The 15,761-nt window shown below is 39.0% G+C and overlaps 1 protein-coding gene across 28 annotated transcripts in view; it reads right to left on the minus strand.

Annotated features, from left to right (window-relative positions):
- Nucleotides 1-280: 280 nt before the first annotated feature.
- NRXN1 (neurexin 1) overlaps nucleotides 281-15,761 on the minus strand; it is a 730,254-nt gene continuing 714,773 nt past the window's right edge. For 26 of the 28 annotated variants that reach the window (XM_037405538.1, XM_037405537.1, XM_037405535.1 and 23 more), the window contains one exon: nucleotides 281-3,660. In XM_037405538.1, the coding sequence (XP_037261435.1) occupies nucleotides 3,353-3,660 (308 nt within the window). In that variant the 3' untranslated portion in view covers nucleotides 281-3,352. The remainder of the gene's footprint in view (nucleotides 3,661-15,761) is intronic. The other 2 variants (XM_037405518.1, XM_037405531.1) reach the window with 2 other exon arrangements.

Consider the following 15,761-nt stretch of genomic DNA (forward strand, 5'->3'; position numbering starts at 1 on the left):
TTTTAATTTCTTGATGTTTTAAAAAATGAAATACAACCAGTAAGATTTTAAATGAAGCAACTCTACGCAAAACCAAACAATGCACTAATGTAATTCGTATTTTTCTAACTGGGCCAGTTGAACACAGAACTTGTAGAAGGTTTTCACTTAAGTGTACAAAGAGCTCTGGGGTCACTTTTTCCTGACACAAATGTCTGTAACTTTACACAAATCTACCCTTCTTTTTCACTGCTTTAAGATGAACTCCAGATCTAAGAGTAAGAGAAGAAACAAGCCAGCATTTGTATTAAGAAACATTTTTATTAACAAAACAGTAAATTCCACTTGCTTAGCATTTCCAATAATGAATAAATTGGCCTTGCAACAAATAAAAAAATCGTAAATATCTATCACAGAAAGCACTATAAGGTTAGGGGCATTGGGCCTCTTTTCAGTGTCTTAGGGTTGAAAGTTTCACACGTTATTTAGTGTTTTGTTAAAAAAGGCAACACAATACAGTCATAGAAATGAAGCCATCTCAGTCAAACAAATTAGGTTATTATAGAGAAAAGATCCAATTTTATGTTAGGTAGTTGCTTTATGTCTGTTTGTTTGTTTGTTGTTGCTGCTGTTTTTAAACAAAAAGGAATTTTAGATCCACTTGCTGGCACTTCTGATACATCCATATTTCTTTTTTGTTAAATTATGAAATTAAAGAGGAAAAAGGAGAACCTTCAGAAACAGTGTTAAAAACATGTTTGCTTATTATAGTAGTAGCAGATCTTTTTTTTTTCCTTGATGTATGGATTTAGTTAAAGATTAATCTACCAAACTGCCTGGAAGTTGACCTGACCATGCTATTTCATTAATGCAATCAATACCAAGCAGAAAAAAACATTTCATCTCACCCAGACCATACTCTGTCATGTCCTGTCTCCTGTCATCTGATCATTCTTGTTCTTCTAGGTATCTTCAAGCACTTAAATCTGAACACCACCTGGCTTTCAACTTCTTTCCTCCCTCCAGCTGAAGTCTCTTGCTTCCAGCAATGACTCCAGTATACCTGACCCTGCCGTTCCCTGAGTACAGCTGTCTTGTAAAGGTGGGAGAAATCGGGAATGCCATAGGTGAAAAACAATCTAAGATATGAACATCAGATGGATTTTCGTGAACCTGTTCTCATTTCTGTGTAAATGCTAAAGAAAATACAAATTTGTTTTATAAATGCAACATGACACACCTCAATGTGGTAGGCAACCTTCAAGAGAGGTGTTTTCATGTCAGCTACATGTATTTTTAAAGTGCTCTGACTCCCAGATAGATAGCTGTACCAGTTTCCAGCCTTTTTCATCAGCTACAGTGAATAACACACAACAAAATGTTTTGTGCCTGCTGTTTAAAGCTAATTTTAAATTCCTCCTTCCTGTCTGTAAAGTGTGAACATCTATATCCCTCCCAGGAGGCCTTCCAATGATTTGGTTGATTTCTATTGAACTACCCTCTTTCTGTCTAATGTATTCCCTTTGAACTTCCGTGTAAATAAAATGTTAGGCTATGGTTTATTGCTGTGAACCTAATGAAATAATACTAGAAAAAAAGCTTAACATGTAAATTACAGCATTATATTTAATATGTTTAACTAAAATGCATTAATGTTTTATATATGCAAGAAAAGCTATGTGTTACTTTAAAACATGATGAACTTATATTTGTCTGGTTATGATGTCTTGCAATGCTACATCAACTTAGCTAAAAATACATTTTCATATGTCAAAATGCCCGCCATTGAAAAATACTATCGTGCACCTCAAGATTATGTCCTTTTTGGAGAAAGGGGTAAATTCTGCAGTAGAATCAGCCTGGATAATTAAAATGGGTTTTTTAGGTCTTTTACCATCCAATGCTGTAGTTAATGTAACTGAATGCCAGGTAAGCACTATATGATACTTCCTAAGATTCTCAAGAAACTCATCATTCTCATAATTTCTTAAGAACAAGGTTTCTGTAAGGCAAACCATGCTCTCCAATAGTGAAGCTTTGACTGGAAGCCAAAGGCCAGTTAAGTCACTAACTATTTAGATAATTAATGAGTGTCTATTTATAGGAAAATTGGCCATTCTGATCAACTTCATTGATGCATATCAGGAGCAAGAGATGGGGATAGGAGGGAAAAGACAAATTACAGTAGAGATACATTTTTGCTTTCTAGTCCACTTCTTTCATACAAACTACTAAAACTAAATTGCAACAGAATAGAGGCTGTACAGGTAAGAAAAAAATTAGCTGACTCTTATATACATTCATACACATCCCCCTTAGTATAACCACTACACTGTAAATTAAAAAAAAAAAAAAGAGAAAAAAAAAAAAAGGGGAAGAAGTCTGGGACAATTCATAATGGCTGCAAAAAAACTGAAGTATGTCTGTTGCTCCAGATGTCATAAAACTCTCTATACCTAGCAACACTTATAACATTGAGTTTACCAAAAATGGCTGAAGAGCAGATATAGTTTGCATTTTCTATACAACAGGCTATAAAACATCACTTATCACAGTCCAGAAAGCACATATAGATGTGTTTTTATATAAACATATGTAGTAACATATTAAGCGTGCATGAAATTTCCCAATGATTGCATCTATGCCCTCGTTTGTTTTTTCTTTTTTTTTCCTTTTTTTTTTTTTTTTTTTTTTTTTGGAAATGTGCCTTATATTCCAGATTTTTCTTTTTGTTTTTGAAAATAAGGCCTCCGTACTATTTTCCTCACAACCAGAAAGGGGCTTTTTGAAAGTATTTCTACGTAAGTCTTCAGAAAAGCCAGCACTTTGTTTCAAATGCAAGTTTCCAATCACTGCTTCACTGCACCAGACGGCAAACTCTTTATGTTTGCTTGTTGAGTCACCATATATAATGACAGTCTTCTCTGACAATAAGACTAACTTACTTCTCAAGAAAGCGCTAGCACTTTGGCTAAATCCAGAATCATAGGTAGCTTCTTTTTTCTTTTTTTTTCCTGTTTTGTTTTTTTAATTTGTTTTGTTTCATATTGTGCCTTGATGTTGTAGTAATACTCCTTGCTTTATGAATGCGTGGTGTCATCATTGTCTTTCAGAAATGTTCCAGCAACATAAAGACAGGCAGAGTAAATGAAAACACTGTGGATGTTAGGGAATTTATCAGCTCCTGTTTCTGAAAAACAAGAGCATGAAATGCTTGTTTTTAAAAACAGTCTTTCCTTTCTGATTGCATTCCCTGTCTTTTTTGTTTGTTTGTTTTTGAATGTGCTTCATAAAAAGTAAAGTAAATAAGTTTGTATTATGTCTCAGATAAAATGAAGACTATTTCTATACAAGCGTTCTTTTAATGTTGAGATCAGACATAGTACTCCTTATCCTTATTTTTCTTGTTTTTGTTGGTACTTTTAGCGCTGTTGGGCTGTTTTTCCTTGATCACAGCCCCATTGGATTGTGCTGAGTTACTGATGTAGTTTCGACTCTCATCTACGTGATACGATCCTTCATCTCGATTCCTGTACTTGTACATAGCATACAGGAGAATGAGGATACACAGCGCCGCTGCTGCCACGATCCCAACTACCATGCCTGTTGTGCTGCTGGATTCACGGATCACCTCGGACGAGCCAGGGTACTCCCTTCCTCCTCCTGCCCTGGTAGGATTTGCTGTAGGTAGATAATGAAATAAGGGAGAGGTTATTATTGAGGTTACACATTGAGGAGTTAGCCATATCTACCTACTACAAACATGCATCTTTCTAACTGCACTCCCTAGGTCATGGCTACCCTATTATGGTACCCTACTCTACCGGCCTGAAAATGTTTGGGTTTGCAGCCCATTCCATTTTCATGTCTGTCACAGCACAAGTAAACAGACTTTTAAACAAGGAAAAGGACAGCAAGGAAAATCCCATTTTAGCCTTCAAAAGTATAATTTCCCCAAATGCTGTTATTAAGCAAAGGATGCTTCAATAATCTGAAATAACAGGCGTGCCACAATTTAAATGCTAGAACACAATCATCTGGAATGAAAGAATCTCCCTCGCCTGCTCCCCTCTGCCCCTTTCTCTCCACCTGTAAAGAATAAGAAATGACACTATAGTACTTGTTGAGAAGACAGTGATGACAAAACAGGCTACCAAACAGAATGGGGGAAAAAAAAATTCCCACTAATAATAAATGACAGCAGCCAATAAGCTGGCCATAAATAAGGTACTCTCAGCTCTCCTTTAGACCTCCCTCAGCAAGCTTCCCCATTTCTCCTTTCCTTCTAATATTTTCTCCAAAATTAATTATATTTAGTTTTATTACTTTTACAGAGCTATCCAACCTTGCCTCCTCTTTTCTAGGTCAGAGCCATCCTTGAATACGGCTATACTTTAGAGCACTTTCTCACTCAACTTCTCCCATTCCCTCCTTTTGTAATTTCATTAACACCAATAGTAGACATTCCTTTGAGCAATGCTTTATGCCCAGAAAAAGCCTCTCAAATTGCAAAGAGTAAGGGCTCAGCCCTCTAAGAACCCACCTCTAAGGCCAGACTCTGGTCTTTTCAGTTGTGATATGAACTGAACTGACCTATGCCTTCAGACCGTTAAGTCTTCTTGATAGGACCTATTGTGTTGTCTGCCACATTTTGTCCCCTTGCACAGCCACGTGGAATGAAAGCCTAATTCCAAGAGGAATTTCTAGGTTAAACGCTCACAGCACACACAATGCTTATGCATCTCCCACGATGTCCTTTTTTATTGCATGCTGCAGAAGGAGGAGAGGCAGATCTTTGTATATAATTGCTTTCAGTGGCAATAGCAGAGATGGATCTTCTGTAACTTAGCAAGTGTCATGGACGAAAATGAAGTGACTTGGGTCTACACAATATTCCTCTGACTATACCAACATTTCCAGACTCCTGAGAGGCTGTGTATCCTCAGACTGCCAACCCTAGCTGCACTCAGAAGCAAGAAAAGAGCAGCGAGTGAACCAGGGTTTCCCACTGAGCAGTGCAGAACGCTCTCATTAAGCATCCAGGCTGGCTTATGGAAACTGCATTTTAAATCATTATGCATGGCTAAAAATGCAGTCAGTAAAATATGGTTGTTAACTAAGAGTATTATTAAACACTAGTTTTAATATATATATATAAAATGTTCACATAAGTTAATGTTATGAATACATATCTATAATATATATGTATTCATAACATCAACTTTATCAGGCCTTGCCTACAGCTAGCATATTATGGAAGTGTACTAGAGAAATGTCTTGCTCCAGGTGCACAAAAGCACACTGCGCCTCACAGTCGCTTTTTTTGCACTGTAAAGATATAATAAGAAGATGATGTTTTTCAGGATGCTACATTAAAGGTAATACCACTCAGACTATCGACATTGGTTAAAAAATTGCAACAAGTTTGGACAACCAGAATTAAAAGCAGCCACCAGCTACCGACATCTACGATTGGCCTATGAATAATAAAAGACATCAAAAAACCCACAAATACCAAAAAGAAATAAGTTCCCTCCCCACTTTGGTATTACTCATCATTTATTTATTAATGATTTGTGTTTTTAATGGTTGAAACACCACTCCTGGCAGTTATCACACATAGGTTTTAAGAAGGTGACATCTTATTTGGCTGAAAAAACAGAGGCACCACAGTAAGGCTCAAGAAAACTGTCACTCATGTCAAATAGTATTTGAAATTTAGGGTTTTTTTCCCATTCTGAAAGTTCTTAGTTATTGAGTTGGTACAATTGGTATTTACTATGACTAGACAACAGAACTTGATGTTTTGCTTCAGAAGGCTCTAAGATTTTTTCTCATTTCAGGGTAGACGCCAGCCTACTAAGAAATGTGGTCTGTCCCAAAGTAGTCAGTGACTGGTTTAGATCCTGTTTCTTCATTGTAACTGTTGTAGAAAATGGAAGTTCTTGTATACACAGATTGTCATTTACTGTTTTACAAGAGACAATGCATTGTTGCAGAACAAAGTCTCCTGAATATTTCCATAGTGAATGAAAATGAGACAAAGTCTTATCTTATTGTATGTGATTTCAGGAAATTAATTTCTGTCTGAGAAATAACAGAAGTAACTGAATAAACTCTGTCAGTACCTGATGGACTAACAGCTGCTCTTTCTCTTTAAAATACAGCCATTTGGGCCAAACACCATCAACTAACTTTACAATATCTACTAAATGACACTGAACAGCTTGCTCAGAGGAAAACCTTCTTTTAACATTGCAACTTAAAAAAGCATGTAAGGAGTATTTTCCAACGTTACCTAAACTTCTGCCTTTCACCTGATGGCATCCTTTTATTTTTAAGAATGTTGTCACAATTATCTCATTTATCCCATCTGTCTGAGGAATATTCAGCCACTACATTAATGTTATTTAAACTTGCAACATTTTCAAAGCATCTGTCATTACACTTTTTTGGACTTCTGTAAAAGGAGCAGTTCAGCAAGGGAAATGACTTCTTGCTATTTTTCTTCTGTTTACATTAAAATATGCTTTTAGCCTAGCAGGGTCGCTCAAGACGAATGAATGAGGAGAAAATAAGAGGAATGTTTTACAAAGTGGATGGGTTTGTCTCTGAGCTTTTTAGGTAGAAAAGGCTAATGGAGCACATGCTAAAGCAAGTGTCCTATTCTGAGACAGGGAGGAAAAGGCCACTGGGAAAATGATTTCTTCTGAAGTCTATGTAAATAAACAAATCCTCATCCATAACATTGCTGAAACAGCTGCTTTCTATTTAAGTAGGACCTTTATTTGGTACCCAGATTGAGTACCCAGGGGGAATTTACCTGGATTTTTTTTTTTTTCCTGATGCAAGACAGGAGCTATTGCAAGGGACAACAGATGATCTCAATGGAGAGCAAGCAAAGATTAAAAGGTTACATATGTCTTACACTCTGCTTCCCAACAATTTAAGAGCCACATGATGCAGTTTTCTTCCCAGCATCTTGGTACCTGAACCAGGCGGAGTTATTGGCTACACATACAGGCAGGTATATGTGTAGGGTAACCCTGTCTGCTACTCACTCAAGGTCTCTGTTAGTGTCTGCAGCATCAAAAAGACACTAACTTCATCCATTATTGTAAATGAGAAGTGAAATACCTTATAGGCAAATGTTAAGATTAAATGTCATAAAAAGACCCTGATTTTTAAGAATCCAAAAAATCCTGAAACTGTAAGTAGGATGGTTTGATTAGGAACAGGAGAAAATCATAAAGACTGTGATTATGCTCTGAGCATGTCAGAACTGTGAGAAGAAATAGGAGTCACCTTGTGGTATAATGATCCCATCTTAAAACAACTTCTCTGATGCGCAACTCTTCCTCTTGACAGCATATGGCCAGCCTTTTTGGATTGCCTCAAAGACCAGCTTAGAAGAGACTGACTTTTAAAAGCCTCTTCTACCACTTATTAAAAACTTTGCATGAAATAATAGCAATTGAACACAGTTTTACGTTGCATAATAATGGATTTGAAAGTTATCATTCTTGACTCTAGTTCTAAGTCATTTAAACTTTAGAGGGAAAAAATCTGACTATTTTCAGTGCCCAGTTTTCATTAATACTGTGAAAAGAAAATTGGAATTGCGGGCTCCCATGGTGATTGTGAATTGAAATTAGCAGACAAAAAACCCCAACCACCAAAACGCCACCAAAAAAAAAAACCAACCCCAACAAAAGGACCCCAAACCTGTTTTCTTTACATTTATGCCTTCCCACAAACTGTGAATAAGAAATTACTCACAAGACAGGAATGTTTAACTACTGCATTTGCAATGAGGCATGAAGGCAGTTATTTACTGGACACATACTAATTTTCATTCTGTGTGCTATCATTGTAGACCTGATTGTTGTCGACTTTCTGTAGCATTGTTGGATTCTGGTGGACTGATTTCTGAGCTCACTGCAATTTCAACATCTCATTACAATGAATACATCGGAAAAACAAATCTCAGTGCTTCCTCTGCTGAACCAGTGGGATAGATGCAGCACAACTGCAAACCCAGGATCTGCTGTAAACTTGTGCTAGAGACTAAGCTCAAATTCAACCTGGTCTGAATACAGGGGTATCTCAGCCTGCTCCCTTCCTACCCAGCCTTAAGTGGCTCTCAAGGGGAGGCAAGAACTGGATCCCCAGGAGATGTTTATCAACAACTGAGCTGCCATGGGAAGGGAGGAGTGATTCCACAGTGTGGCTGCTATAGGTCAGTGACAAACTTTCATCAGACTTGGAACAGTCTATATCCAAAGCCACAATCTGATCCCCGTGAGAGAGCTACCACAAGACTATCTGTGTTGCCGAACACACACTCCATGGTCCACGACCATAATGGCATCACGATTCAAAGAGAACGGGAGTGGAGACCTGCATACACAACACTGTGACGTGGTGGAGACGTGTGGTGCCTATGAGCAGAGTAGCTACATTTGCCGTCTCAAATTCACACCATTGTATTTGTTCTAAGGAATCTGTCAGACACTTACTGAGTTTGAGGGAACGAGACAATAACCTCCTTTCAAATGTGTTTATGAGAAAATGATTAAGGTATCTGTTCTACTCTTTGCTGTGCAAACCCACGTTCTTTACTTCCTATAAACTGAAATTTCAAAGGTTCTCAGAAGGAAAGATGTAATGCATTACAATACCTCTAAAGTGACCTTAACTAACTTTGCTAGCCATAAAAAGAGCCTAGCTAAAAAAACAGCACAGCTAAAAAGGTTGTTTTGCTAGGAAGCTAAACATTGTCTCTGCACAGAGTAGAATGCTTGTTTTCAACTGCAATGATGTGCCATATAGTGACTTCAAATCATTTACAAATCCTTCCAGCTCCTTAGGGCTTCAGGTTTTGCAAGTAATGTTATTTTTCCTGTGCTTGAGAGGTGGAAGGGTTGTTGCCTCAGTCTCTCTTAAATGACAACAGAAGTCTAAAGGGAGATAGGTTAAGTTGGTAGCAGTGCCAATTGATAAAGCATACCAAATCAATGGGGTTTATAAGTTAATATGCTCTACAGAGCTGAGAGGAATCTTTCACACAGTTTAATAAGAAGCTTTTGTGAAAACACTTTCCACAAAACTAAATTTAATTCTAGCCAAAATGGAAAATGTAAACCAATATATCACTTAATGATTTTAGCAGACTTCATCCCCATGCTCTTACCCTTTTTATTAGTGTATTTTAACATTTTCAGTTGTATTGCTCCTCTTTTAGTATTCCTTCCCTCCAAATATGGATCCTTTCTCCTTTTACCATTTCAGGTGTCCTACCTCTCCCCTCTTCTACATTTGTCATTCACCTTTGCATCTCTGCTTCTTTTTCTATGTGAAGTGATTTCTCCCATTTTTGTGTGTATTCTGAGAAAACTTTGGTAATTTGTTACTTTGTTTCAGAAATTTTGACTGATCAGCAGAGTCAGTGGTAGTCTACATTTGAAATTGAAGTATTCCTAAATAGGAACAAAATTAAATGCTTTTGCAAATAAGATAACATAAGGAAGGCAAAACACAAATGTGATGCTACTGACAGCATGTTTTCAAGGTAGAGCTAAGCTGCTGTAATCGTGGGGAACCACTTCAGACAGCTAAACCAGTATCTTTTGCTCAGCTAGTTGCCTGCAGCTCCAAGTCCCTGAAGACTCAGATGAACACCAGCATTATGGCAAGAAAAGGGCAGGGACGTTGGAAACACAAATTTTTGGTGGCAGCTAAGTCCAAGATTGACTTAATTGTACCAAAACCTTACAGTGTTAGCAACGATGACATTCGGGCCCCACTGAACTTAGTGAAAGCTTTGCTACTGAGCTTTGCAGGACCAAAGTTTCATTGCTTGCTATTTTAATCATTATAATCTCATTTAAAAAAGCCCCAGACCACCTAATCTAGGAACCCATCTTCTGGAAAAGAACGCCAAAATGTAGTTGTAAAGAGTGAGGAATGTGATGGCTTGGCCTGCAGAGCAAGAAATTATTCTTGCTCATGAAATGAGATGGAGGTGCAGACACCCACATTCATCTTTGCAACTGTCGGTGACTCCCTGACTGTCTTCCTTCACTAAGCAGCTGCTACATGAAGAGATAAATGCCTGTGCCACAAATATTATATATATATATATGGCTTGAATGTTGGACCTGAAAGCACACTGCATTCAATTTGCTCTAAATACTGTCATCGAGTCAGATCCATTACGGACATCGTTGATAATGTGCCTGGGAAAAGAAGGGGCCAGGCTTTCAAGACATCCAGAATATACATGTGCACACGCTGGAAATGCAACGGCTACAAATACCAAGGTAATACACTCGCTAAATGATGGCTCAGATACAACTTGCAGATATAGCTACATTTGTTCAGCCTGAATCGTATTACTGCCAAGAGCTCATATGCTTCTCTGGGGGCGGGAAGAGAAAGATAAATGGACTTCAGGACTGATATATAAATTACACTTAATGTAATTAATGTTCTTTGTTCTTTTTCTCGTGATAAAATTATTAAAATTAATAGCACCACCTTGTTTTTCTTTGCTTCTCTCGTCATACTCTATAAAAAATTTCTGGTGTCTCTGACGTCAACACAAGGAAAAATATTAAGATATAGATATATATATATAAAGCTTTGTTTTATTTTGGAATACAACTCTCATGTTCTCGATGCTTTCATCCTTACCTTCATTTATCCCTCTTCTGTAACTTTTTAAAAGGTATGTTCACAACATGTGCTGTGCCTAGATCAGAATCTATGGGTTAAGCCAGCTTACATTTAAACCATCAAAGTCCCAAATATAGACCACAGCTCTTCACCTCAGAAGTGCTGGTTTTGAAACCTATGGGCCAGAATAGCACGTCAATACAGCAGAACAAGGTTTCATTCAGGTCTTTATATAGTTAGAAGAAGATAGCCTACGGTTAGACTATTTCAGGTACGTGCCTCCTCATTATAGGTTACTTTTGCCTCAAATTTTCTCTGCTTCCACTTATGAGCAACATCCTCAGAGAATACCTAGCTTTCAAACTTGTCAGCATTCACCTGCCACCTTGCAGGCTGTCAAACGCCCAGTCACACACTCAAAAACCCCGAAGTTTCTGCAGAGGTTCAAATTAGGTGGCTGAAAATTAGCAGCAATGGCCTTACTACTAAGTGTGCAAGAGAGAATGAAAATTCACACTGTGCTGCTGCTTGCTAGAAAGCACCAGCAAAAAGTTTACCGTTTGCCCTTTGCCTCCTTTGTCTGGCAGCAGGATAAGCAACCCTGCTCGCTGCCAGCAGTCTGTTAACATGGTTATTAGTTGATAAGCTGCGGCTGGCATACACCAATACTTTATAACACCACAATAATTGAATTTATCAGGTATTGCAAATGGTTAGCTAGAAGCACAATGGTTTGCTTGCACACCTGTAATTCCCCTGTTTGAACGCAAAAAAATTAACTGTGAAAGAGTGCTGGGATAGACGGTGTCCTGTGTCTTTTAACTCAGAAAGGCAAAACCCTGTGTCCTGCACACAGGAGAGGCACCTTCCCACTTCCTTAGCAGAGTGTATTTTATTTTCCCTCTTTGCTAGGGGTGGCTGCCTCAAACTTTCATCTTTCTGACTGATCCTTTCTCCAAATAGCAGAGGTAAAGCAAATGTCCTATAGAATTTTAAGGACCTGATTTAACATTGCATTGTTCAAATCTGGTCTGAGAAAGCCTTGGGATAGAAGTTGAGTGATACAATGCTAATGCAGGCCAGTATTTTGGCTATAAACTTCTTAATATCTTTGAAAAATATTGCCTTTCTTCTTCTGCCAGCCGTATCCTGGGCTGCATCAAAAGAAACGAGGCCAGCAGCTCGAGGGAGGTGATTCTCCCCCTCCACTCCATTCCCGAGACCCCCCCTGCGGTGCTGCGTCCAGCTCTGGAGCCCCCAGCACAAGGACATGGACCTGTTGGAGCGAGTCCAGAGGAGGGACATGAAGATGATGGGAGGGCTGGAGCCCCTCTCCTGTGCAGACAGGCTGAGAGAGTTGGGGTTGCTCAGCCTGGAGCAGAGAAGGCTCCGGGGACACCTTGCAGCACCTGCCAGTGCCTAACGGGGCCGACAGGAAAGCTGGGGGGGCTTTTGACAAGGGCCTGTAGTGATGGGCAAGGGGGAATGGCTTTAAACTGGAAGAGGGGAGACTGAGATTAGATATCAGGAAGAAATTCTTTACCATGAGGGCAGTGAGACACCAGCCCAGGCTGCCCAGAGCAGCTGTGGGTGCCCCATCCCTGGCAGTGCCCAAGGCCAGGCTGGACGGGGCTTTGGGCAGCCTGGGCTGGTGGGAGGGGTCCCTGCCCGTGGCAGGGCGTTGGAACTAGGTGACCTTTAAGGTCCCTTCCAACCCAAACCAACCTATGGTTCTACCATGTCCCTAAAAAGAAGGATGATAAATACTCCTGAGGAAAAGGGGTTGTTCCACAAAAAGAAGAAATTCAATGCACATGCATTACAATGTGACAAGAAATAGATCCAGTATTGCTCGTGTCCACAATACAGCATGCAAGAAAATATATGTGCTAGATGTAGCAAATCAAACCAGAATGAACTATAGCTCAAGGAACACAATGGGCTTGCATTAATCAAGGCACAAGTAGCACATAATCTAATTTCAAATAAACTAGAACAACTCATTTGTTTACATCAACAATCTACAAGCAGTCTTGATTCCCAGTGTAAGGTTGATTCAAAAGACCAATTTTTAGGACTACATGCTTTACCTTAGGATTTTTAAGCAGATTGCCATGAAAATCAATGGGACCTGTTCCAGATTCAATCAGCTATTTACTTCACCCTTATGCAAGCAAATCCTCTGCCTTTCCAAAATTCCATATTTAATCAGACAGAAGTCTTACTTGTCAGCAGTTTACTTAACTGTTTCTGAAAACCTCAGTTTTGCAATTACTAATTCTTTTCTGCATTTTTCAACCAATGTCAGTGTGTGAAATCCACCCATGGAAAATGTTTTGAGAGGCCACATAATCTTTATTTGACTTTATTAAATTGGTTTCGGTAAAACTCATATTTAAAAAATAACCTGATGAAATGGCTTAACCCCAGCCGGCAGCTAAGCCACTTACTCACTGCCCCCACCCCCAGCACGATGGGGAGGAGAACTGGGGAAAAAGGTAAACCTCGTAGGTTAAGATAAGAACAATTTAATAATTGTAAATAATAGTAATAGTAATTATGTTGATGATAAGAATAGTAGTAGTAATAATAGAAATAAAAAGGTGAGAGAGAGAGGAATAAAACTCAGAGGGAAAAAAATACAGGTGATGCACAGCACAGTTGCTCACCGCCCGCCGACTGATGCCCATCCCATCCCCGAGCAGCGATCGACCCCTCCCACCAACTGCCCCCAGATCATATACTGAGCGTGACGCTCTATGGTATGGAACATCCCTATGGATAGCTCAGGTCAGCTGTCCTGGCTCTGCTCCCTGCCGGCTTCCTGGGCACCTGCCCCTGGGCAGAGCACGGGGAACTGGAAAGTCCTGGATTTACAATAAGCATTACTTAGCAACATCAGCGTGTTATCAACATTTTTCTCTTACCAAATCCAAAACACAGCCCTGTGCCAGCTGCTAGGAAGAAAATTAACTCTACCCCAGCTGAAAACAGGACACTTGAAAACCAGATTCCTTTCTCAGGATGCAGATTAGGACAGGTCAGTGCTGTTTTTCTTATACTTTATTTGTGTTTATGCTTCTATGCCAAATTGGAAAGATCATACTTGAGAAGCCAAAATAGAGATTGCTCCTGTTGGGAGTTCAGAACACTTCAACTGGCATGATCAGCATGGGCCGCATAAATGGATAAAATCTGACTTTGAATTTTAAGAAAGAAAGAAAGAAATATTATTAGCATCTAAACGAATTATATAGTTTACTTGTTGAAATATGCATATAAACCCCTTCATGATACTTCAAAAGCACATACATGTGTTTGGGGTATTTTATACCCTGGTCTTCAGTTAAGTGACTCTTTTATTCTGGCTTAAAAAGTTCTACACCTTTTTTGATAATGGTGGAAAATTATCATAGTGAAGGCTGTCAAAGTACACACATCTATTTCTGTGGCTAACAACTAATAATCATAAAAGATTTTGAACTGCCAGAACCTATTTTCACATATTAGGGATACAAACACAGAAACTGGGGCTTAATTAGCTTTATCATTGCAAATGATACATTGAATCTTGAATACTTGTCTTGAAAATCAGGATTGTTTTGTTTAAGAGAGCACAGTCATAGATCCAATTTCTTTTTTTGTTTGGTTTTGTTGTTGTTGTTGTTGTTGTTTTGGTTTGCTTGTTTGTTTCTTACAAAGCCACTGCATTAGCAGACAGTTAATTCCTAAAGGTCTGTGTAATACCTCATTCAGTAATTTTGTACTTCGTTTGATTTTTTTTTCCAGTCATTCTGGATATGTCTCACTCTCCAGTTAATGCTGGAATGTTCTGTGAAGCAGGTTCTCTACCTGGATGTAGGAAAAGGAATAGGTCACAGCAACTGTTTGAGTGAGCGACAGTTTTTTTCTACAATTTTTTTCTGAGGAAAGTCAGGAAGGTAAGCCCTCAAAAGCATATGTATATACTTGGAGGGAGAGAGAAAACAAGAAATAATATTTAATGGATTGTGTGACAATTTCCCCCAGATAGCCTCAACAAAGAAACAAGACCATGTTCCTCCACTTCGGTGTGTGCTGAATGAGAGTAGACTTCTCCTGCTCTCCTCCAACCCTGCCCACAGAACTGCCACCCTCAGCTCTAACCTGTCCCCATTCACTTCCTCGCACATCATCTCACGCAGGGATTGTACACTTGCCTGACTGACTAACAAATCACTTCTACACCTGAATAAAATCACATGACACTTGTGCACATTTAATTGTCCATGATCCAGACAAGCACTGAAAAATGTAGGGAGTTCCCCTGGAGCCAGTGGGTATGGCACGTATCGTCCACGCGCATTTGTGAATAAGTGACGTGGGCTGCCTGGTTCGCTTCTCTGCATTCATCTCCCAGTCCTGGTACTGCAGCAGGATCATGTGCATCAGCTTTGCCTATAAATACCTTCAGGACTGAACCACTCGTGATGTTTTACATCTTTAAAAGAAAGAAAAATAACAGAGACTTCTTTCACGGGCCACTCCTTCAGGAGCATTGATTAATATGCCCATTTTTCTTGAATTATTGTTTGTAAAATGAGTAGATTTCTTCAAACTACTAGACACGTTACCATCTGGTTTTGTCTATGCTGTGGAGACATCTAACTCCAAACCACTGAACATGTCTCAGCAGTCCTAATAATCGTCCCTTAACAAATTTCTCTGAACAAGAACTGTCTTTTCATGTTGTCTGCGTATGCCTGAAGCATGAAGCAGAGCTTTAGGTACTGACATGCAAATAACTACCCCAGTATTTACATCGTAAATGTTTGTTATTCTTCTAAACATTACAGAAGTGAGAACATCCAACTTTAGCAGGATTATGAGCGGAATACGAATACACCTTCAAAGTTCACACACAAGGAAAACTGTTCATCATTTACGCACCAGTGGAGAAGGTCTTGTGCAAGTTAACAGAGAGCCTTGTATGATTTATAGCAACCTGATGTCGGGATTTCTAATCAGGCTTAGAGCACAGTGAGCCACTGATATTAGAATTGATAGAAAACCATTACTTTCAGAAAAAAAAGCCAGTTCCCCAGTTTCCATGCATATTTTGCCTT

This window comes from Falco rusticolus, chromosome 12, assembly GCF_015220075.1.
Source record: "Falco rusticolus isolate bFalRus1 chromosome 12, bFalRus1.pri, whole genome shotgun sequence".
Classification (NCBI taxonomy): Eukaryota; Metazoa; Chordata; class Aves; order Falconiformes; family Falconidae; genus Falco; species Falco rusticolus.